The sequence below is a fragment of the Hypanus sabinus genome, chromosome 9, assembly GCF_030144855.1.
Source record: "Hypanus sabinus isolate sHypSab1 chromosome 9, sHypSab1.hap1, whole genome shotgun sequence".
Taxonomy (NCBI): Eukaryota; Metazoa; Chordata; class Chondrichthyes; order Myliobatiformes; family Dasyatidae; genus Hypanus; species Hypanus sabinus.
The window spans coordinates 109902328-109928755 of NC_082714.1; the positions used below are offsets into that span (position 1 = coordinate 109902328).

Below are 26428 nucleotides of genomic sequence, written 5' to 3' on the forward strand. Positions count from 1 at the left end.
AGGAGGTTTACAGCACATGAATCATTGCTTCAGTCATGTTAACCTGCAGAACATTTAATCCAGATTTCACCAACACGTCACCATTACCACTCCGGAAATAAACAGACTGGGCCATGCTTATACAAACAGGCTCAATATTTACAAAGCCTCCACCTTGGACTCTCTGACCACATCTCCATAATGTTAATCCCAGCATACTGACTGCTGCTGAAAATGGAGAAAACAGTCAAGAGGACCATCACTGTTTGGCCAAATGAGGCAATCTCTATGCTTCAGGACTATTCTGAACAGACTAACTGGCAGATGCTCAAGGAGGCGACCACAAATGAACTAGACTCATACCTCAAAGAATATGCCTCATCGGTCATCAGCTACATTAGTAAGCGTGTAGACAACGATAGTACTTCAAGAAAGGCCATCTCACGCACAACCGCTCCTTCCTCCCCATCATACCGCCCAGGGCCGATGCTGATTCCATTGCCGAACACTCTGCTCACACATGACTGCACGGCCAAATGCCCAAGCAGTCACGTCATCCAGTTTACCGATGACATGACAGTGATGGGGCTCACCACCAACAACGATGCAAATGCCTTCAGAGAGGAGGCAAAAGAGCTCGAGGCCTGGTGCAAGGCAAATAACCTCTTTCTTAATGTCAACAAGACAAAAGAGATGGTTATTAACTTAAGGAGAACTCACACCATTTACTCCCTCCTTTACGTTGGCAGCACAGCACCGGAAGCCGCAATCAGTTTCAAATTTCTGAAAGTACATATCACACACAACCTCTCATGGTCCCAGAACACGTCCTACGCAGTCAAGAAAGCTCACTAGTACCTCTGCTTTCTGAGGAGGCTGAAGAGGGCTGGACTTTGCACATCCATACTCACACCATTCTTCAGATATGCAGTGAAGAGCATCCCAACAAGATGCATCATTGTTTGGTGTGGAAGCTGCACTATCGTGGTGGTCTACAATGGGTGGTCAAAACTGATGGACACATCACTGACGTCAGCCTACCTGTCATCAAGGACATACGTACCAAAATGTTGCAGAAAAGGGCCAGTGGCATCATGAAGGATCCCACACATCCTCATGGACTGTTTGCTCCACTCCCATCAGGGAGGAGGTTAAATATAATCCACACCAGGACCACCAGACTCAAAAACAGTTACTTTCCCCAAGCAGTAAAGTTAATCAACATCTCCACCCACTAATTCAACCATTACTTTATTATTTCCCGTCAGTCACCTTATGTATACCTGGTCACTTTATGGACATACAATCAATCTATGTATCTAAGCTACCTTATAATGTTTATTGTGTGTTTATTTTTCTCAGCTCAAGCTGGTGAAACCTGCAGTATGAGCATAGCCAAACACATTCATTTCTCAATTGCTTGGAACTTTTGGACTATTCCAGTGGTGTTTAGTATTGTGGCTTTCTGAAGATTTATGTAAATATTGCTGTGTAGGCCTGATTGTTTAATGCTATTGTGTAATGACTTTGGGATGATACTAGTTGTAGACATTACTACTGAGACAAGGTACACCCTGTACATGTTCCATAGTCTTTCAATTTCCTTAGCATATTTCTGGTGTTTTTCCACTTATGATTTCTGTAAGTTAGGAGTGTTTGGAATGGTTATATCTATTAAATAAGTTGTTCTTACTTGTTTATCCTATCTTATTATATCCAGATGTTTATTACGGACTGTCCTATCTGTAATAACGGATCAGCCATAATATAATTTGTGGTATTCTGACTCTAAAATTATATCAGGCTTGTATTTATAGTAAGATGTGATTTCCTTCATCAGTTTGTATTTTAAAGCAAAATTTTGATGAATAATGTTTGCCACTTGTTTGTGTCTGTGCAAGTAATCAGATTGTGTTAAACTGCTTCGGAATCCTGTAATATGTTGGATTGTTTCTGGTTTTCCTTGCCATTTTCTACATTTATCATCTAGAACATGTTGGTCTTTTAATATGTATTTTTGATATTTGTATTAACCACCTAGTCTTGTATGGCCACAAAGAACCCCTCTGTTTCTGGGAAGAGATCTCCAACTCTGAGCCAAGCGTTCAACACTTGCTTGTCGACATCTAGTCTGCTCACAACATGGGGACGTCTTCCATGGAGGGTCATGCGCTTCCATTGGTTAACTTTTTCTTCAATAGTGATAATGCCTTCATTTTTCTAGGTTGTGCTCTTATTTAAGTATAGTGGTGTATACTTCTTATCAGAATTGCATATGCTCGCATGAAGTGTCGAATCCTGTTTTCATTGATGAAAATATATCCTTATAAGTTTTATCCTACTTTTGTGTAGATTTTTAATGTCTGTTATTCCTCTTCCCCCTTCTGTCCTAGGTAGTTACATCTAAGTGCGATCAAGTATACATAATGTTTTCTGAAATTTGTCATTTCAGTTCTTATTTTACTTCATAAATTTTCCGACTGGTTCCGGACCAAGACATTATGCCAAAAGAATACATTTATATAGGTATGGCAAAAGTGCTTATTGCCTTTGTTATATTTTACTGTTGAGCTCTGTTTGACAGATTTTCTTAAGCCTTGAAATATATTCTTTCAAGTTTTTCCTTTAACACACTATGATCTATTTTCTTTGCTTGTGAATATCCCAGATACTTATATGTTTTATATTCATCCATCAGTTGTATCATATCCCGCTTCTCTGTTTTGTGTTCTATTAGCTCTATTGCATCTTTCTTTATGTTTAATGTTCTGCACTTATCCAGTCCAAAGCTCATGTTTATATCTTTCGGAAATAGTTCTGCCATTTGAATTAATCATTTTAGCTTTACTGATGAAGGACCATGTCATTTTGAATTGTCCATGTATAAAAGGTGTGTTAAGGTATAGCTCATTTCTTTGTTTCTGATTTGATACAAATTTTCATTTTATTCAGTAAATTAGTGAGGGGGTTTAAAGCTAGACAGAACTATAGTGGACTTAGAGAGTCACCTTGGAAAATGCCTTAGTGTATTTTGATAACGGTGGTTGTTTGTTTTTGGTTGTTAATAGAGTGATTATGGTACACCAGTGCTTCATGGGATGTTGAAGGAATTTCACAAGTATTGGGTGTATTTTATATATATTAATTACTTCTGTTAACCATGAGTGTGGGACAGAGTCAAATGCCTTTTGGTAGTCAACTTAGCAACAAGAAAGATCTCTGCTTTTCCTCTGGGCTTGATTTAGAATTACAGAATCTATTATCAGTTGTTCTTTACGTCCTTTCATACTCTAACGGCATCCTTTCTGCAGTTCTGTAAGTATATTGTGCTTATCTAAATGAGTGGTCATTAATTGCGAGATGCATGATGTTACAATTTTATATACTGTATGGCTTATAAACAAGTAATGGGATGATATTTTGATGGATCTTTTGTGATTTTCCCTTTAGGTAAAACATATGTTTCATCTTCTGTCAAAAATTCAGGCACCTTTTCAGGATTTTCAAGAAAATTATTGGTATACATTAATATGTATGGATGAACGCAAGTAAATTTTTTAAACCAATATTTATGAATATTATCACTGCCAGCACTTTTCCAGTTGTGGGTATTTTTATAACCTCTTTCAGCATATCCATTGTATCTTCAAGTATTTGTATTTCTTCAATTATGTGAGTGTGTTATTTCCTCCCAACCCAGCTTGCTTCTTGATTGTGTGTCGCCCTATTAGCCCAGATATTAGACCAAAAGTTCATTATCACTGTATTTGTTGGTAATTCTGTGCTGGGCTTGGTGACATTTTAGTGTGTCAAATTTCACTTCAGTATCCTGTATCTACAATAACCCATGAATCTTTTTCATTGTTTCTGAATTGATATTTCAGTTTTCTTTGTCTGATGCATTTCATGTATCTATTTGGTCTGGCTTTGTAGGCAATAAGCCTAGAATAAGTTTTAGTGTATCTATAAATTCTACAATACTTTTGTTGGATTGATCATATCTTGTGTGGACTTTATATTTCCTTAGTATTTCCTTAGCTTATCTCTCAACTTTCTTGCTCCTTTTTATATTCCATTAGGCGGGCTACTTCTGCTCTTAAGGTTTCAATTTTGCTTTTTAATCTCTTCTGCCATTTCAGTGTTCTCATTTTGTTACTCAGTTTTAGGTTTCTATTAAAGAGTGCCTCTGCTTTGGAACCATTGCCCTACACTGCTGTTAATGCTGCACAGTATGTTATTATGTGTAGTTCTTCAAATGTTTCATGTTTTCTTAAATGTTATAGTAATATGATATTGTTGAGAATATTAATAATTTTTGCAAATTTTGATGAGTTACTTTGTTTTAGTATGTAGGGCTTTTTGTTGCATACTGTATATTCAGTGTGGTGTTAAATATAAGGAAAATTTTGTCTGTAAGCTCAGCTTTCTCATCAGCATACTGCAGAGGCTCTGGATCTGTGTTGTTGCTGTTAACGTCCAATTGTGAAGCAGTTGCTTCAGTGTGTTGCATCTTCATTATTTCCTTGCGTAGTATCGTCATGGTTGGTTTCTTTCTAGGTCTTGTGCAACTTCATGTTTTATTTGGTTTAACATGCCTATAGGGATTACATTATTTTTTGCTTTCACTCTATGTTGATCTGCTATTTGTTGTGCATTTACTGGCCTGGAGGAATATCGTGCTATAAACTGTTGATGAAGTTGGTCCCTGTATGCTGTCATGTCAGTCTCAAGTTTTGTTACTCGGTAATATAGACACATTATGAACGTGTTTATTTCTAATGACTATTTCATGTGTGTCTTTCTTCTCTTAATTGTTTGAGTGGTCTCAGTTGTAAGTGGACTGCTCCCTGAGAAACACCTGCAGCAGTCACAGCCTGTGGTGTTGGTGGGCTGCTTTGAATGTTGGTAGTATCTTTTTCTGTGGGCTCCCACAGAACTCCCACAGCTCTCTTGACTGCTCTTTGTCCCACCCTACATTCTCTAATAACTCTTTTCCATTCTCCCAGTTCCTCTATCTCCATTGTATTTGCTCCAATGATGAGACTTTCTACATATTACCTCAGAACTGTGGCTACCCCTCTACCATAGTTAGCAAATTCCTCCACTGCATCTCATCCTTACCCTGTGCCACTGCTCTCACTCCCTCTGATGAAAAGTCTCCAACCTGAAGCATTGACTCTGTTTCTCTTCTGCCTGACCCGCCAAGTATTTCCAGCATTTCCAGGTTTTGTTTTAGACTTCAGCATCACCAGTTTTACTTTTGATTTTCACTCATTTGAGAAGAACACTCTTCAAGAAGAGGATGTGACTGCAAGAAACTGCAGAGCAGTGAACAGTGCTCAGCACATCACAGAAATCAGCCTCCTCTCTATGGACGTAGTCTACACTTCTCACTGATTCTATAGCAGCCAACATAATCAAAGACCCCACCCATCCCAGAGATTCCCTTTCCTCCCCTCTCCCATTGGACAGAAGACACTAAAGCCTGAAAGCGTGTAACACCAGACCCAAGGTCAACTCCTACTCTGCTGTAACAAGGCGATTGAAAGGTTGCCAAGTGAGATAAAATGGACTCTGACCTCATAATCTACCTCATTATGGTCTTGCACCTTATTGTCCACCTCCGCTGTGCTTTCTCTGTAAGTGTAACATTGTATTCTGCATTGCTATTGTTCTACCTTGTTGTACCTCACAGCACTGTCTCACATCTGATCTGTTTGAACAGTAAGTGAGACAAGTATCCCTGTGCAATTAACTGTAATATACCAATTCCAATTCCAGTGCACCAGATTGGAAGTGGCTGTAATGAGATATTGCATCAGCTGGAAAGATCGTCTGTGGGAAGAGAAGAAGCAAAAGGGCAGGAATTACATCTCCTCTGGTTCCTTGGGAAGATGCTTGATGGTGGAATTGGAGAGTCATTGGCTCTATGCTCAACCCTGGAACATCTGGACAGTGAAGATGTGTACATCAGCTTGCTCTTCATTAACTACAGCACTGTATTCAACACTATCATTCCCTCAAAACCCATCAAGGGTTTATTTAACCCTGTTGCCTCTGTATTTCCATCAGGACCTTGGCCCCAATACCTCCTGTGCAATTGGATCCTCAATTTCCTCACTTGCTTTAAATATACTCATGGCTCGGCCTCCATGGCCATCTGTGGCAATGAATTGCACATATTTACCACCATCTGCCTAAATAAAATCCCTCTCATTTCTGTTCTAAATGTACATATAACTGGTACAGGAATAGTTATTACACCTCAACCATCAGGCTACTGAACCAGAGGGGATAACTTCACTCACCTCATTCCTGAAATGCTCCCTCACCTATGGACTCACTTTCAAAGACTATGCAATTTAAGTTCTCAATATTTATTGCTTATTTATTTATTTTCTCTTTTATATTTACGCAGTTTGTTTTCTTTTGCACATTGGTTGTTTGTCTGTCTTTGTTGTGTGTGTTTTTTTTATCATTGTTTAGTGTCATAGAGTTATAGGACACTACAGCACAGAAACAGGCCTTTTGGTCCATCTAGTCTATGCTGAACTATTAATCTGCCTAGTCCTATTGACCTGCACCTGGACCATAGCCCTCCATTTCCCTCATGTACCTCTCCAAACTTCTCTTAACTGTTGAAATCTAATCTGTATCCATCACTTCCAGTGGCAGCTCATTCCACACTCACACAACCCTCTGAATGAAGAAGCTCCCCCTAATGTTCCCCTTAAAAATTTCACCTTTCACCCTTAAACCCATGACCTCTAGTTCTAGACTCACCCAATCTCAGTGGAAAAAGCCTACTTGAATTTATCTTCTTTATACCTCTCATCTGTTTTGTATACATCTATGAAATCTCCCCTCATTCTTCAACACACCAGGTATAAAGTACTAATTTACTCAGCTTTTCCCTGTAACTCAGGTCCTGACAACGTCCCTGTAAATCTTCTCTGCAGTGTTTCACCTTTATCTGCAACTTTCTGGTAGGTAGGTGAGAAAAACTGTACAATACTCCAAATTAGGCCTCACTGACATCTTATACAAATTCAACATAACATCCCAATTTCTATACTCAGTACTCTGATTTATGAATGCCAATGTACCAACAGCTTTCTTTATGACTCTATCTACCCCATCATGTTTCTTTGTATTTACTGTGAATACTGACAAAAAGTTAATCACAGGGTGGTATCTGGTGACGTATATGTATTTTGATAATAACTTAACTTTGAACTTTTTTTGATCCTTGATCCACAGGAGTCATGGTGGGATCTGTCCCATTAGAATGCTGACACAGGAGGAAACGGAAAGGGATGTCTGACCAGACAGCTTAGTAGAAGCTACTTGTGGTTTAAAAACAAATCATGAGCTGTGAGAGCTGCTGGCTCTCTCTAACTCTCCTGAGGGACTTGCTTCATAAGTCAGTATCACATATAAACTGAATTTCCATCCTCGAAGAACATTATTGAACCAATTGGGAGTTTATAACAATCTAATGTCTCCTGGTCAATTTTATCAATAAGAGTTTTGCAATTCTCAATTTATTTAATTACATGAAGTTCAATTCCCAGGTCATGTGGAAGGCCTCCAACTCAGCTATCTGGGCCTTTGCACTGTTGTCCTCTTATTTAACCCTGTTGCCTCTGTATTTCCACATCATAGAAATTAGATACAAAGAAATTTGAAAATCTTGAGATAAGTGGAAACTCAAAGTTCAAAGAACAAAGTACAAAGTTCAAAGGAATTTTAAAGTACGAATCCTTTAATTCCCAATGTCTTTTCAGTATGTTATGATAATTAACACAAACTGATAGCTATTGATAACTCTGGCAACAAGGCAAGACTTAGAGATGGCCTAGAGTTAAACTGCTCATCTCATCCTTCTGATGTTCTGTTGGATTAGACCATATAATTGTTATTTCCTTGTAGATTAACTCTCTTATGCTTGTTTGTATACCATTACCTATGAATATGCATTTGTTCAGTGTGTTTCCTAGTGGTTACAATTGCGAATATTGCATTATTTGAATAAGGGCTATCTGATTGATTAACTCATCTACACAATTTGAATGGTACTTATTGCTGTTAACAAATTGGTATAAGAAGGCTAAACCACGTTGCCTTGATCTCTTTCCCAACTTCGCCTTCTCTCATGACTGGGTGCTGCTTTCACTACTCTCCTTTTCCAATTCCTTTGTTCTCTTAGAGCTTAATAAATTATCATAAGCAAAAACGTTTATGCCTCAGTCTAGACTTCCAAAGGACCTCAGATCAAGAACATCAGAATCCACCAGTCCTTTCACTTCTGCTCTACAAACAAATGGTAGAGGCACCAGAATGAAGGAAATGGTTACATGTATCTTACAGGTCTGGAGTTTCCCAGGGTGAGAGCACCCTAAACATGGTAAGAAGTTGACTTATCCAATGTAAGTATTCTTTAAAATGCTCCTCAAGCAATGTATAGTTACTACACCTTGACACAGTCTCTCACAATAAAAGTTTTGTTTTTCATTGTATTTTACTCCTGTGGATGCAAGTGCACAACTGTGGTGGCTAAAGTGATTGGATAAACCTTCATAGAGGATAACATTTAACAGGATAGAATGTCTTCCATTCAACAAAGTCATGCACTTATAAGCTCTGGGAATCCCAAAGTGACTTACAGCCAACAATGCACTTGTACCGATCTATATATAGCAAACTCCCAGAAAGATCATTTAGAAATAAAATAGCTTTTTAAGTGTTTGTAAAGAGATCATTATTGGCCAAGATAACAGAAGTAGCTCCCTTACTTACCTTCAAAACAGTGTCCTAGAATTGTTCACATGTGGGAAGATGTTGAGCTGGTGCCTCAGAACTGCCACAGCCTGTATTTGTATCATGACTTGTCACCTCCAAGAATTTTGCAACACGTGAAGTACTTATGAGGTGGTCACATTGGAGACAGAACAGTCAAAATCCCACAAAGAGCTCTGCAACATTGACCAGCTAACCAATTTTAATTATGAAGACTAAGGGATAAATTTAGGCCAAGACATGGTGATAACTTTCCTGCTCTTCATCAGTGTTGTACAAAGGTATATATTTAATTTACCTGAGAAAGTAGCTTCACTAGCAACATTCAGCAGGTCCTGCTGAAGGATCTCGGCCCAAAACGTCGACTGTAGATGCTGCCTGGCCTGCTGAGTTCCTCCGACACTTTGTGTGTGTTACTTGGATTTCCAGCATCCGCAGACTTTCTCTCATTTGTGATTAGCCTTACTATATCTTTTAATCAATGCATCATGGAAAGCATTTGGTCTGGGTGCATCACAGCTTGATACGGCAACTGCTCTGCACGTGACCGCAAGAAACTGCAGGGACACAGCTCAGCACATCAGAGGAACCAGCTACCCCTCCATGGATTGTCTACACTTCTCACTGCATTGGTAAATCAGCCAGCATAATCAAAGATCATATCCATTCTCATTCTCTCTTCTCTCCTCTTTCACTGAGCAGAAGGTACAAAAGGCTGCAAGCACGTAAAATCAGGCTCAAAGACAGCTTCTATCCTGCTGTTATCAGACTATTAAAGAATTCCCCTGTACAATAAGTGGAACTTTAACCTCACATCCTACCTCATTATGATCTAGCACCTTATTGTTTCCCTGCACTGCACCTTCTCTGTAGCTGTTATGCGGAGTTATTGCTTTACCTTTTCTATTTCTTCGCACTGTGTGATTATCTGATCAGCATGCAAGCCAAATTTTTCATTGTATCTTGGTACTCGTCACAATAGTAAACCAAACCACTTCCAGAGTCATGACTTAATACAGCAGAGTGTTTGCTGTTCCTCAGTCCTGCACAAGTGCCAGTTTTGATTTTAAATAACTACTGCATTACTAATTGAGTGCATTCTGAAATAGGCAAGTGTTTCATCAGACTGTAGCCCATGCAGCAGTGATGAAGATCCTCACCCCTGATCGTGACTACTTACCGCCAGTGATTCCAGAGTTGACTTTGCTGAGAACATCCTGAATCTATGGGAAAGAAAATAATTAAATCAATCCTCTAAGTGTCAGCTGTCAGCTTACAGTCCTCTAAGAGGACTGTACTCCTCAGGACATTGCTCCCACATTGTGAATATTTCAGAACTTGTTCCAGCACACATTTGATAACTGAAACTCTCCCAGCTTAGAAACTGTAATTCCTACACACGTTCTCATGAAGTGAACTCGTCCATTTTGTTACCTAAAGCTCTGAATCAGAATTACAGAAGGGAATTGTTCCTGCACAGTGAAATGTGAAATATTCCTATGGACTTATTTTCATCCCACGTTCTTGATTTTTTTGTTTATTTATTTATTATTATTATTATTATTGTTGTATTTTTAATTAATCTCAGCTGAAGCTGGTGAAACTTGAGGTTCGGGCCTAGCCAAGCACATTCATTTCTCAACTGCTAGGAACTTTTGGACTATTCTAGTGGTGTTTAGTATTTTGGCTTTCTGTAAACCTACAGAAATATTGCTGTGTAGCCCTAATTGTTTAATACTTTTGTGTAGTGACTTTGGGCTGAAACCAGTTATAGATATTACTATTGGGACAACATACACCTTGTTCATGTTCCATAGTCTTTCAATTTCCTCTTTTGATTCAGCGTATTTCTGGATTCTTCACTTATTGATTTCTGAAAGTTGTGTGCATTTGGAATGACTATATCAATTAAGTAAGTTGTTCTTGCTTTTCTATCCTGCAATATTATATCTAGATGGGGGTTAATATGGATTGTCCTATCTCTAATAATGGATTGGTCATAATATAATTTATCAGATTCTGACACTAAAACTGGATCAGGTTTGTATTTATAGTAAGGTATGGTGTCTTTTATGAGTTTGTATTTTAAAGCAAGATTTTGGTGAATGAAGTTTGCCCCTTGATTGTGCCAGTGCAAGTAATCACATTGAGTTAAACTGCTACAAGATCCTGTAATAAGTTGGATTGTTCCTCGTTTTTCTCAGCATTTTCTGCATTTACCATCTTGAATTTGTGTTAACTACTTAGTCCGTTATTATTATTAATTCTTTATTTTTCTTTCTTTTCGTATCTGTATAGTTCATTGACTTTTGCACATCAATTGTTTGACCTCCTGCGTGCAGTCTTTCATTGATTCTATATTGTTTCTTGTATATATTGTGAATGCCTGTAAGAAAATGCATCTTGTATATCTGGCATACATGTACTTTGATAATAAATTTACTTTGAACTTTTGATGGTTGTGTAAAATGTGTTGCATCCACAGCCCAAGCTGGAATCTATAGCCCAAGTCCAGCAGCAGCTGACGTTCTTGCTCGGGGACCCCACAGGGAGCTTGTTCTGAGAAATGTAAAATGCACAAAGGTAGCTCATGGTAACAGGGAAATCGTCACATGGCTCAAAAGTCTGTTCACAGAAATCACCCGGAAACCCCAACTCCAAAGATGTATCAACCACCTCCTCGCTCCATTAAGTCTCTTCGTGCATTCAATGTCAGCAAGGCTGAGGAATTGACTACAGACTTCAGGAAGGAGAAGCTGGAAGTTGGAAGAACACACAACAGTTCTTATTGAGGAGCTGGTGGTGGGAATGGTTAGCATTTACCATTCAACTGACGCTGGGCATCAACGTTTCAGAGACCCAGCAGATTGAATGTATCATGAAGAAAGCACGTCAGCGGCTAAACTTCATTGGGACTTTGAGGTGTTTCACCAAAGACTCCAGCAAGTTCTTAAGAATGTACAGTGGACTGGTTGCATTACTGCCTGGCACGAAGGTTCCAATGCACGGGATCGCGAGAGGCCACAAAGTGTTGTAGATTTAGTTCCACTGTGGACATAACCCATCTCTTCCACCACCCCCAACCCCAATCTTCAAGAGGCAGTACCTCAAGATGGCGGTATCCACCTCTATGGACTCTCGCCATCCGGGATATTCCCTCTCCTCATTTCTGCTATCAGGGAGGATGTACAGACTCAATAAATAAAACACAACTTCTTCCTCTCCGCCATCAGATTTCTGAACAGTCATGAACCCATGAAAACTACCTAATTATTCCTTTCTTTTAGCACTGTGTTGTAATTTATGGTAATTTTAAGTTGCATTGTACAGCCACCGCAAAACAAAGTTGACATCGTGTAAATCAGTGATAACAAGCCTGATTCTGAATCTCTTCAGCTGCCAGTGCATTTACATCTCCCTCCCACCAAAACTGCAGGCTTCAGGAGCATTTCGCAATTACAGTACTGGGTCCTGCCAAGGTAGCTCACTATATGTTCTAGAATGGAAAGCTTCATTCTAAGAACAGATACGGCGGAGATGGAGGAATTGAGAGAAGGGAATTGCATTTTTTATAAGTGACAGGGTGGAAATAGGTACAAGATAGCTGCGAAAGTCAGGAGGAACATGTTTGTGTTCCTCTGCTACAGTTACAATCACAGTCATAGTCCCTTTGTTGCTTCTCACCCCGCCTGACCTGTACCGAGACGAACAGATCGTCGGATGGCTGTAACCATAAAATGTTTGCCTCATTCTTGAGTTCCAAAGGACCTGCTGGGCAACATCATCTCCAGATCTAACTACCTTCAGCTGAGGTAGCAAATGGCATATCAATTAGGAGGAACAGTAGTCCCCCCCGGCCCCGCTCCACCATTAAATTAGGTCATGGCTGATCCGATTGTAACATCAATTTCACTTTCCCATCTAACAATTCTTATGTGGAAAGGGTGAGTGAAGGAGAGGTGATTTGATAGATTACACACGATGCGGATATAGTGGACAGCTGACATCTTTTTCTCAGTGCAGCAATGACCCAGACCAGAGGGCATCCTTTTAAGGTGAGTAGAGGAAAGGTTGGGGGGGATGTCAGAGGTAGGTTATTTACACAGAGCAGTAAGTGTTTGGAATTCACCGCTGGGGTAGTGGTAGATTGGATGTCAGGGACAGTTAAGAGATTCTTTGATGGGCACATGGATATATGAAAAATTGTGAGCAGCATACAAGATGCTGGAGGATCTCACCAAGTCAGGCAGCATGAGTAAAGGGGAATAAAGAATTGACATTTGAAGTAGGTTTATATCATCGACAAACATCTCGGGCTGAAAATCCCAAACTGTGCTGTACCGTTCTACAATCTTTTATCCCTCTGCTCATCAATAATCTATCAGTTTTTGCCTTAAAAATATTCACGCTCTGCTTCCATCAGCCTTGGAGGAATAAACTTCCAAATATATCCATGGCAATTTGTAATCTCCTACACCATGATCTTCAGCATCTGATCAGATACACTCTGGAAATCTCAGCACACTCCCTACGCCACATATTACTTCCTCAAAGAATTATAATCAGTTCATCCTTTTCCCTTCACAAAATGATACTGATTCTGGCTGATTACTGTGGGAATACTGCACCCTGCCTGTCAGGGTACGGGACTGTACCTTCCGGTGAGTAATTCCTATGTTATGAGTGCTAAACAGACCTGATGGAAATGGGGTGCAGAGTTAACCATTCTCCCCCCCCTTTTGAGAACTATGAACTATTGCTATTGCTCTGCTGCTAATGAGAGAGAGAGATGAAGCACAGAGGCAGGAACATCTGCTACAGATAAGACAGAGAGAGAGAGAGACAGTTGATTTATGTATTATGGCTTCTTCCTGGATTGTTTACCTTTTCACAGCAAGGACGTTACTTTGCTCATCAACATTCCTGAGGAGACAGCAGGAGTGGCCTGATTTGATGGACATGGTCATTTTGAGCTGATGGATGGCTGATACCCCATCAGTGGAGATAAAAGACAGGTGTGGGGAGACATCCTCAGACACACCAGTGGACACTGACCGAGTGTTGTGCACCCACAGGAAGGTGGGGGTTTTGAGGACCGAATCAGGAGATCGGTCACAAAGCTCACAGTGTGAGGGCAGGGCCGGTGGGGACTTGTATGTGTGTGTCCACTCATGCCAGAGTGACGAGTCCACCACAACGGTCTAGCCGAGGACGGAGGGGTCCTAACCGAATTACCACAACGGTATGACGGAATAAGAAGACAACAGAAGGTTTGCCTGCTGCAGCTGTTATATCTCGCTCGCTCGCTCTCTCTCCAACAAATTACAATACAACAACCGCAACTACCTCAGCACACATGAATTGAACTGAACTGTATATTCTCTTGTGACAATTCATTTACCCCTAGACATTGATAGAGCTTGTTTATTATTGGTGATTATTATTCCTACACTTCTATGTTTATTATAGCTAACCTGTTTTATATATATATTTGCATTTTTGATACTGTATTGTGTAGTTTACTAATAAACACCTTTAGCTTTCGGTACCACCAGACTCCCAACGGATTCTTCTATTTCTGCTGGTTTGTTAACCCAGTTACGGGGTACATAACAAATTGGGGCCTCGTCTTCAGGATTTGATTACCAAATTGGGGGGCCAGTGAATTGGGATAGAAGTCCCTTATCTGATCTGGTTGTGTGGATAACCAGATGGGAAACCAGCAGAGATGGAGATTGACAAATTTTTAAAAGAACCAACTACGGGGGCATTAGAGGATGCCAAAAAGATGGAATTGTTGGGTATTGTGAGAAAGTTGAATCTCCCGGCAGTGAAACCGGCGATGAGAAAGTTGGAGATACAGAGGTCGATAGCCGTGTGTTATGTATCCCAAGGTGTGTTCCCATCGGGGGCATTGGAACTGTTCCCTGAGAGGAAACTAACCGAGAGTGAGCTTCAGTTACAGATGGAAAAATTAAGGTTGGCTGAGGAGGAAAAGAAAAGAGAGCATTAACTCCGGATAAGGCAGCCTGAGGCAGAGAGAGAGAAAAGGGAGAAGAGGGAGCATGAGCTTTGAGTAAGGAAGCTAGAACTGGAGGCCAAGAAGGAACGGGAAGAGAGGCGATTTGAGCTGGAAAAGCTGAAGGCATTGCAGGGAGGAGGCCAGGCAGTAGAGCCAAACCAGGGGTTCAAGATTGGTCAGGAGATTAAGTTGGTAACCCCATTTGAGGAGATGCATGTCGATAGGTACTTCCTCCATTTTGAGAAAGTTGCTTTGAATCAGAATTGGCCTAAGGGGAAATGGACTGTTCTGTTACAGAGTGTACTTAGGGGGAAGGCTCAGCAAGCGTATTCGGCATTGTCCATGGATGAGTCTAAAGATTATGATGAAGTGAAAAGGGCTAAACTAAGGAGTTATGAATTGGTTCCAGAGGCATACCGGCAGAAGTTCCGGAATTTGAGGAGGCCGTGGGACCGCACGTATTTAGAGTTTGCCCATGAGATGCAAATGTATTGGGATTGGTGGTGCGCCTCAAAAGGGGTCAATTGAAATTTTGATAGGCTGCAATTTAAAAGTTGTGTCCCCGAAGGTATGAGGACATACTTGGATGAGAAGGAGACAGGGACTCTGTCTGCGACTGCCAAGTTAGCAGACAAGTATGCCTTGACCCACAAGATAAAATTTCCCCCAAATAAGAGCTACCAGAGGGGTAATAGGGACGGTAGAGAAAGCCCACTGGCTAAGGCAGAGAATAAGCTGGGAACTAGTGGAAAAGGCAAGGAGGAGGAAAAGCAGGCTGGCATGAAGGTTTCCAGCTTTACGAGTTATAATTGTGGGAAAGCTGGCCACATAGCATCTAAATGCTTTGCTCTGAAGAAGGAGACAGGAAAGGGAAAGATGGTATCTGCGACTGGTTGCATTGAGCCGGTCAGCAGACCGATGAGGAAGGCGAGGTTAGATGGAGCCCGAGAGGGGTGTGAGAGGTTTATTTCGAAAGGGATGGTATCTGTGAAGGAGGGAGAAAACCCAGTTCCAGTGCGGATCTGGAGAGATGCTGGAGACGTGTATTCAGCAGTGAAGCTGACAAGCAAGCCTGTAAGTGCTGAGGACCCGCCCATAAATTCCAAGATTTATCCCGCATGCACAATAACTCACAGCATGTCGAGAAAGGCGGCTGAGAAAGGAAACAGTTTAAATGAGTTCAGTGTTGATTTAGCTGAGACGTTTTTATCAGCCCTGTACCAGGAGAGGTTAGAGGATGGTAAAGCGTTGAATAGTGGGGTTAAGGAAAGTAAGGGAGATGAAGCAGATTTAGTGTTGTCAAGGAACGGAATTTTGAACCTGGCCCATAAGATACCCCTAGGTGAACATTGTGGAGTGAGGAAGGAGGTTATGGAGGCACAGAGCCAAGATGGGAAACAGATGGGGCAGCAAGAAGGTTCAGGGTTGTACACTGGTGATTTATGTAGCTTGAAAGAGCTGGTTGTAGTTGAAGAATATAAGTGTGCTCCCAATGATGTAAGGGCAGTCCAAGATGAAAAGGATGCCGCTACCTTGAGGGAGTCTGCTGGGTTAGCAGGCAAGGTTGTCTTAACCTGCAAGGTTGAGTTTACTCTGCATGGGAGTTGCCCAGAGAGTAACTGGGAGGATCAGGGGAACTTGGAATTTGAAAAGGGGACTGGTATTGAAAGCCTAGGAGAGGCAGATGTCCCATTTGCCTGTGTTCAGGTTGTGAAGGTACCTGTGGATGCACAAAGTACTGAACCTTGTGTGGAGACTCAGGAGAAGTCTGAGGTATCTGACTTAGTTAAAAAGGAATGCAGTCCTTTCGGGTCAGATGGACTTGGTTCAGTGAAGAAAGGGTTAACCTTGGCACCAGTGGAAAGTGAGGATTCTCAGTCACTTGTGTTAGATGGTGTTCTAAAAGCTAGTGATGAGATGAAAGCTGGTGAGATGGATATTATTGAAGATATTGAGGGAAAAAGTGTTACTAAACTTTTGAATAAAGAAAATTTAAAGTCTGGATTGGTTTTAGAAGTAGTAACCATACTGAAGGGTCAGTGGTCTGGTAACAAGGTGCCTGCAAAGCAATTACAGTTTGTTTTGAAATTTAAAGATAAACAACTTGGTGATGTTGTTCAAGTAATTGATTTGGGGAGACAGAACTTGAAGTGTTGTTTTGACCAAGAGGGATCACCTGCAGGTGTTAAATGGGAAACTAATATAATTAAAGATCCTTAAGATAAAATTAATGACCTGCTTAAAATTAATGAGTGGTGTGGAAGTTCAGCAATTGAGCTTAGTTTGGAAAACATTAGTGATAAGCTAGCCCCTGTGAAGGCCTATTCCAAGCTGGTGAGCCAGCTAACCACGTGAGAGTTAAGTGGAAAAGAGGCAAGGCTTGACGAAATGCCACTTTGAATAACAGGATCTGGTGTTGCAGGAATTTGACTTTTTTTTTGACAAAGCTTGTGGAAGATAAAGACAATATCATAGTAGATTGACTAAATGTTAAATTTAAAAGTGAAATAGAGATTAGTATTTGCACAAACTTCTGTAATGTACTACATTATAATCATACATGTATTGGTTCACACTTTGTAATATACACCTAAGTTAAGAATTACTCCACTGTGGAGAAAGAATTACTGGCACTTATCCTGGTGATACACCATTTTGAGGTCTACATTTGTTTGGCACAGAGACCATTAATCATTTATATTGATCACAACCCTTGGTATTTTTGGCTAACATGAAGAATAAAAATAGACGGTTATTAAGTTGGAGTCTGTTGTTACAAGAATTCAATATTAAAATACAACATGTAAAGGGGAGTGACAATGTAATTGCTGATTGTTTATCCAGGTGTTAATTGAAAGTATATCTGTATTACTCTTGTAGTTAATGACCACTTTTGTATTATATTAGACTCTGTAGTGTGCTTTACTAGTTAATTTTCACCCCGGTGAAAATTCCTTGATGGATGGGGGGTGTTATGAGTGCTGAACAGACCTGATGGAAATGGGGTGCAGAGTTAACCCCCCCCCTTTTGAGAACTATGAACTATTGCTATTGCTCTGCTGCTAATGAGAGAGAGAGATGAAGCACAGAGGCAAGAACATCTGCTACAGATAAGAGAGAGACACACACATTTGATTTATGTATTATGGCTTCTTCCTGGATTGTTTACCTTTTCGCTGCAAGGACATTACTTTGCTCGTTAACATTCCTGAGGAGACAGCAGGAGTGGCCTGATTTGATGGGCATGGTCATTTTGAGTTGATGGATGGCTGATACCCCATCAGTGGGGATAAAAGACAGGTGTGTGGAGACATCCTCAGACACACCAGTGGACACTGAAAGAGTGTTGTGCACTCACAGGAAGGTGGGGGCTTAGAGACCGAATCAGGAGATCGGTCACAAAGCTCACAGTCTGACGGCAGGACCATTGGGGACTTGTGAGTGTGTCCACTCATGCCAGAGTGACGAGTCCACCACGGAAGAACGGTCTAGCCGAGGATGGAGTGGTCCTAACTGAATTACCACAACAGTATTATTCCTACACTTCTATGTTTATTATTGCTAACCTGTTTTATATGTATATTTGCATTTTTGATACTGTATTGTGTAGTTTACTAACAAACACCTTTAGTTTTCAGTACCACCAGACTCCAACGGATTCTTCTATTTCTGCTGGTCTGTTAACCCAGTTATGGGGTACGTAACACCTACCACTGCTTTACTTCACTGTTTCCAGATTCCTGTCTCAATATCATCTCAGTCCACATTTGCTGCTTTTAATGCCAACTTGTTACTTCATTGAATCCTTCCTCACTGTGCAGTAATTGCTTGAACCAATTATGGCAAGCTGACCTCATGCGCTTGGCACAAATCTACCAAGAGTTTCACATCATAGACCCATAAGAGACAGGAGCAGAAATAGTCCAGGCCATTCAGCCCATCGAGTCTGCTCTGCCATTCCATCATGATTTTCCCTTTCAACCCCATAACGCACTTACTAATCAACAACCTATTGACTTCCACTTTATATATACCCAATGTCTTTGACATAGGCAACTATGGCAATGGATTCCACAGACTCACTGCCCTCTGGCTGCAGACATTTCTCTTCATCTCTGTTCTAAAGGGGCATCTTTCTTTTCTGAAGCTGTGCCCTCCGGAAGGATAACAAAAAGTAAACCCTATATTCTTTGCATTAGTGTTTAATTATCCAGTTAAATGGATAAGAGGCAAAGTGAGGATTGGCCTACTTCTGAGGCCATAAATAAAGTATTCACAGAATACACTTGAACCCAGTGCCACAATCTTTAACCCTATGCAGAGAGTTGGATTGAGATAAAAATTTTAAGGAGTTTGCCTGTTTCTTCGAGACTGGTCATTTTCCTGGATAGCAAGCTTCTCAGTTGGGAGACTTCATTGTGCACATCTTGCACACATAGGGGACAAAGATTGTGGCTTCAGCTGGCATCAATGTGATAGCAATGAAGCAGCAAATAGTGAAAGGACTTCCTGCCAGAAGGCATTCGAATGTAACCACAGCCATTCTAAATGGTCTTCCAAATGCTGACGGTCCCTTTTTAATTTGGGATGATTTCCCTGATTGGTCACCTGTAGCTCACTGGGCTAGGTGTCAAGCTAAGGTAGTCACTCCCTCCTTGGAGCCAATGGGTGACGTACCGATCAAACCCACAGCGCAGGGTCCAGTGATCGACCTCAGGATCATATGTATCATTACCATTGTTGCAAGAGATGGGAATTACACGTGACACAATGAGGAATACAATAGTCTTACCTTCTAAGGCCCAGTGTGATAGCTAGCTTCTTCCCTTTCAAAGCTACCTTTGCATCCAACTTTGACTCCTGCAATGGAAAACCCAGATGAGAATATAGAACATCTCTCATTGTGGGATACCAGTGAACAAACAACACATGTGCATGATCACTTGTGTGCACACAACATTCCATTGTAACCACTTGTGCACACACCACTCCACTGTGACAACTTGTGTGCACATAATACTCCAATGTGACCACTTGTGCACACACAATACTCCACTGTGACCACTTGTGTGCACACCACACTCCATTGTGACTTGTGAATACACCACTCCAAGCTGACCACTTGTGTGCAGTCCACACTCCTCTGTGACCTCTTGCATGCATACACCACACTCCACTGACCACTTGTGCACATACCACTCCACTGTGACCACTTGTGCATACACCACACTCTATTGTGACCACTTGTGCATACACCACACTCCATTGTGACCATTTGTGCATACACCACACTCCATTGTGACCACTTGTGCATGCATCACTCCAAGGTGACCACTTGAGTGCAGTCCACACTCCACTGTGACCACTTTACAGCACCAGTGATCACCAGTCAGGTTCGATTCCCGCCACTGTCTGTAACAAATTTGTAAGTTCTTTCCATGGCTACATGGGTTTCCTTTGGGAGCTCTGGTTTCCTCCCACATTCCAAAGACGAACAGGTCAGTACGTTTCTGGGTATGCTATGCTGGCACTGGAAACACAGCAACACACATGGGCTGCCCTAGCACCATCCTCATGGATTTGTCTTGACGCAAATGACGCACTTGATTGTATGTTGCAATGTACACGTGACAAATAAAGCTAATCTATCTGATGAACAGGGCCAAGTTGTATTATCAAGATTTCTCCAAGATATTACCTTTTAAATAACACTCCCCCTTGCTATTTTTCTGAAACTACTGTTATCCAGTTTGGATGTTCAAAGACTGAAGCAGGAAACATCAGGAGAGAAGGGAAACAGGATAGAGTCACCACTTTTAATACCCATAGTTTCTGATATTTCCTCCTACCTCCTGATGGTTCTGTGCTTCATGACTGTAAGACCATAAGAGATAGGAGCAGAATTAGGCCATTCAGCCCATTGAGTCTGCACTGCCATTCCATCATGGCAATTTATTATCCCTGTCAACTACATTCTCCTGCATTCTCCTCATTATCCTTGAGGCTCTGACTAATCAAGAATATATTAACTAACCTCCACTTTAAATATACCCAAGGACTTTGCCTCCATAGCCATCTATAGCAAAGAATTCCTAGCCATCTATGGCAAAGAATTCCACAGATTCATCACCCTCTGACCAAAGAAATTCCTCTTCATCTCTGTTCCAGAGGGACATCCTCCTATTCTAAGTCTGTATCTTCCAGTCCTGGACTCCCCCTCTATAGGAAACATCCACTCTATCTAGGCCTTTCAAAATTCGATAGGTTTCAATGGAATCCCACCTCATTCTTCTAAACTCCAGCAAATACCGGCCCAGAGGCATTGAACACTCCTCATATGTTAACCCCTTCAGTCCCAGAATCATTCTCGTGAACCTCCTCTGGACCCTCTCCATTGCCAGCACATCCATCCTTGGATAAGGGGCCAAATCTGCTCAAAATAAACCAAGTGCACTCTGACCAGTGACTTATAAAGCCTCAACATTACATCCACGCTTTTATATTCTAGTCCTCTTGAAATTAATGCTAACGTTGAATTTGCCTTCTTTACCATTGACTCAACCTGCAAGTTAACCTTTAGAGAATCCTGCACAAGGATTCCCAATTCTCTTTGCATCTCTGATTTCTGAATTTGCTCCACATTTAGAAAATCGGTATTGCATTTTGGAAGAATGACTTTATTCCTTCTTCCAAAATACAAGACCCTGTACTTTGTACTCGTGATCTCCAACTTTAACATGTGTGGTCCATTTGCAGCCTTTCCCAACACACTAATCCTTGGAGGTGGGTTTGCACGCGCATGGAAACAATACGTTCTTTGCCTGGATGGACATGCAACATGGTGGACAGGATACAACGGGTCAGAGGAATTCAGACAGACCAGGGCATCTGCAGGTGGTGCTGCTTAACAGAACTGAGCTTTGGAATAGTGCCCAGAGGGACCTCGGGGTGCAGATACATCCTGAGAGTTATGTGATGATCTGGATACCATTACAATTAGAACAATGTACGTAACTGTGGGGCTAACATTTAAATGTAATTGCAAAATATTTGGACACTTAGGCTACAAGGGCTTGAAGACAGTGTAAGCACAAGGCTTTTTGACTACAGGCACACAGTGTGATTGTAGGTAACCTGTGAGTACAGACGCATTGTATGACAGTAGGAGTAGAGTGACATAGTAACACACAAAAGATTTTGCAGATGCTGGAAATTTTGAGTAACACATGCAAAATGCTGGAGAAGCTGGTGAAGGGTCTCAGCCTGAAGCACAGGCTTGTTACTCCCCTTCATATATGCTACCTGACCTCCTCCAACATTTTATCCGTGGTGCTAAGGATTTTGTAGTGTGGGGATATTGGGAACACTTTGCTTACCATGATTATGCTGGAAAGTGTGACCGGAGGGGAGTTGGGCGGCAGTATGATGATATTCATGCGAGCGTTGACACCGACAGTGATCCCCGAAGGCTTGATTGTACAATGAGGAACTGACGTCACTTCCAACTCCAGCAACAAGGGAGCTTCCTTGGCTGATGATGTCGGGGTCTTGGGAGTGATTGGGAAAGGAGGCAGAAAATTAACACTTACACATATTCTGTGTCAAATATACGACATCAAAATATAGACTGATCGCATCTCATTCCAATAGACTTTGATGAGGAACTGAGTTAGAACTTACAGTATATCAAAATAAACCCTTAAGCAGAATTCATTGGCTTGATTTTATTGGATCAATACTCAACTCTGAAACATCTGAACTATGAAGATGCATACAGCAGGATGCTCTTCAATGATTACAGCTCAGCATTCAACACTACCATTCTGTCAAAACTAATCACTAGGCTCCAACACCTAGGCCTATCAATGTAGCTTTTTATTGATTCTATTGTATTTCTTTGATTTACTGTGAATGTCTGCAAGGAAATGAATCTTAAGTTAGTACACACAGAATACAACATAACTACAGTTATGATACAAATACCAAATAATCTATAGTTAAAGTAATAACATATTCTAGATTAAGAGTCTGAAAATTGATTGATACAAAGCAAATACCAATACAGTCAATATGGCTTCACTTATCCACGCCTTTCCTTGAGTCTAGTATCAATCTATTTAAGGTAAATCAAATTATTGCTTAAAGGTTAAGTGCATATGCTCCAATACTGAGAATTTGAGTCCAAATGTGTCAAAATTCCTTATTGTTTTCTGCTATAATCATTGGAGAGTGGATTCTAGTTAACTGCGGGATCAATTAATTGAGTCAGCTGCTTATTTGGGACAACTCTTAAAGAACAAAAAACTATTTGAGAAAATAGCCAGGATTCTCTCTGTATATTTGAGACACTATTTTGCTTAATTGGGACAGTTGCCAAACAATCTCTAACTAGCTTCATTCGCATGCTGTTAGATACTCCATGGTGCTTAGAGCAAAGTTTTTAAATTGTGTCAGTTGGGTGTGCTTGTGTTATGTTATCCAGTTGGGCCAGTGAAACAAAATCAGTGACTTCTGATAATTTTGCTTATGAAGAATTTGAAGATATCGATGATCATCTTGAATGTTGCAATGAAAATGAAGATTTGGAGGACACAATCATTGAAGGCATTGTATGAAAACAGGAATTATGAAGATGAGGAAATTGATGAAGATTACGCATCAAAACTTGAATTAGTGACTACAAAGGGTGCCAGGAAATTTATTGTTGGATTACGACACAACTTCATGCAGAAAGGCAATGCAGGCAGTCCATTATCTACTCAAGGTATCTGTGCTGATTTTGTTCATTTACAGTCAATCAATAGAACATGGCAGCATACACTGGATCAATTCCTCCATCGATAACTATTAGGAACTAAAACACAGTTTTATATTGATAGTGTTCTAATTTGTTCTAAATTTCATTTAAAAACATAATTTGTTATACAATTAAACAGCAGTTCCTCTTTTTTATATTCTTTTAACATGAAACTTTGGCTAAATGGGTCAGCCACTTAACTAGGCCAAAACGTACTGGTCCTGATGTGTCCCAATTAATTGGAATCCATGGTATATGGCGGCATATACGTACTTTGATAATAAATTTACTTTCAACTTTATAGCAATGAAGGAGAAAATAGCAAAAGAACACCAGACTAGGTTTGTGTTTAGTAGGGAAGTGAAAGAAATGCAGAGCTTTGGTACTTTGAGACAGAAAAAGAGAGAATGGATGCATCAGAAAACAAGAAAGAGAGCAAAAGATATGTTTATGGACTTCATGTTGCTGTTGTACAAGTCATTGGTGAGGCTGCACTTGGACTACTATGTACAGTTTTGGTCACCCTATTATAGAAAAGACATGGTTAAGCTCAAAAGAGTTCAGAGAAGATTCATTACGACGGATGCTGCCAGGGCGAGAACAGCCTGAGTTACAGGGAGAGGTTGGCCAACCCAGGCCTTTAATCTTTAGAATGTGGCAGAATGAGTGATGACCTTATAGAAGTGTTTAAAATTATGAGAGACATCAGTTTTCCCAGGATATGGAAATCCAGATCTAGAGGTCATAGGTTTAGGGTGAGGAGGGAACGATTTCAAAGGGAGCTGAGGGGCAACCTTTTCCACACAGAGAGTGGTGAGTATATGGAACGACCTGCCAGAGGAAGAGGTTAAGACAGGTACAAATAGTATCATTTTCGAAGCACTTGGCTAGACAGGGAGGAACAGGGCTGAGAGGGATTTGGACCAAACACAGGGAATTGGGTCTAGCCGGCTGGACACAGTGGTCAGTGTGGCTGGTGAGATGAGGGGCCTGTGTCCGAGCTGTATTTTGCTCTGTGACTCTGTGAGACATGGGGAAAGAGATGCGTAGACAGAGATAATCAGAGATCAGACAGAAAGGTGGAGAAGGAAAATGAGAGAACAGAAAGCAAGAGGAGAAGGATGAGACAGAGAAAGGGAGTAATAATATATAACATCGCCTTGTTACTCACCAATAGGATGATTGGTCCAAAGAAAGTTGTCCTGAGTAAATAGGCAAGGTCCACTGGCATCTGGTAACAAATTGGCAACAGAATTCAGTAACTGCCAGTGACTTATTTCACATTAGTTGCTGTAAGGATTGGAAGCTCACCTGACTCTCAGGAATCTCAGTCTTTAGCGATCCAGCTTTATAATAGGAGAACATGGCGGAGTCAAAGAAGTACTCGGACAGAGAGATATACACCATGCGATCCTTGCTCTTCAGATGGGGTTTAGCTGCAGTGTTTGGCAGAGTTTCGTTTTTATATTGAAGAGGATAGAACATTCCCTGGAAGAAAAAAGTGGCAGGAAAATCTCAGTAAAGCGTGCACACAGACATGGGATTTCAATTAAAATCAAGATAAGAAATGATTAACAGCAGAATGAAATCAGAATAAAGTGCACCGACGGTGACAGGGAGCCTGCTCCTGCTGTAGGGTTTGATTCCAGCTGGCTGGAGGAGATCATTGGGTCACTTCGTTTCTCAGATTGTACCGAGGCTGTGATGAGGTCTGAAGTGGCAATCTCCTGGTGAAAGCCAGTCTGGACATTGCAGAGCATGGTGATGGTGAGTAAGTGTCACTCAATAGCACTGCATGGATCTCTTTGTCGATGACTGTGGTAAATTGATTCTCAATTTTCCATGGTAAAGCTTGACTTGGTTTAGAGTCTGAGTAATATGCAGTATGGAACCAGTACACGTTCTGTTCTTTGTGAACGGAACATACTTGAGTAATTGTTGAGTAGATGCCAGTGGGTGTAAATGTACTCGGTCTTCAGTACTAGAGCTGGGATGTTGTCTGTTCCCAAAGCTGTTCTGTAACCAATGCTCTTCGTCATTTCTTGATACCACAGCCTGATGTCCTTCTGCGGTCTGGCTTGATGGGTATTGGATGAGTGAGGGACAGGGCACATCAGGGAGGTGGGGGTACAGACTGTGTTGGCACAGGTTAAGTTATCAAACTAGTGATCCAAAGAATTGAACTAACAATGTACAGACCAGTGTTCAGAGAATTTAAATTCAGTTAATTCTCTAGATATGGGAAAATAGCAATGCTGTCCACAAAATTCACTGGATTATCATAAAACTCCACCTGGTTTCGCTCACGACCTTTGGCTTACCCTATCTTGATGGTGTGTGACTCCAAACCTAGCCTGTCTGTTTAGTGTTTAAGCTCCCTTTGAAATAGCTCCCCTGTACAGTTAATTCTGAAATTGCTTTGTGGAACATGCAATTTGAAATGCTGGTGAGCCCACTGGCAATGATACTGCAGGACTGAAGGCACGCTGAGAGCATTGCAAGAGCGAGAGAGCTCTAGGGGTAGACTAATTTTCTGGTTGACTGATGAAAGATGGCATTCAGAACCTGTCGGAGAACAGCTTCGATAAAGATGAAGATGAACATTTGGTCAGAATCCAAGAGAAAGGCATACTTCTGCAATTTACCTGTAGGAGGCACAATAACAATTACCTGGGACAGAGACACGAGTTGAAAATAGCTGCCTGTTATTGAAGCAGTTTGTAGGTCTGGTCCAGAGTAAAAGAACATTCAGATGAGCATATCAGCTTTTGCTGCAAGGAACTTGATGACAAGGATGTGGAACCTGGCACGGGTTGTAAATCAGTCAAATG

At 41.0% G+C, this 26428-nt stretch overlaps 1 protein-coding gene across 3 annotated transcripts in view; it reads right to left on the reverse strand.

Annotated features, from left to right (window-relative positions):
• The window catches only part of pltp (phospholipid transfer protein), a 122429-nt gene that overhangs the window by 14665 nt on the left and 81336 nt on the right, over positions 1-26428 (reverse strand). For all 3 annotated transcript variants that reach the window (XM_059980405.1, XM_059980406.1, XM_059980404.1), the window contains 5 exons: positions 24909-25085; positions 24769-24828; positions 22177-22347; positions 19593-19660; positions 9959-10001 (listed from right to left, as the gene is read on the reverse strand). In XM_059980405.1, coding sequence (XP_059836388.1) covers positions 9959-10001; positions 19593-19660; positions 22177-22347; positions 24769-24828; positions 24909-25085 — 519 coding nt within the window. The remainder of the gene's footprint in view (positions 1-9958; positions 10002-19592; positions 19661-22176; positions 22348-24768; positions 24829-24908; positions 25086-26428) is intronic.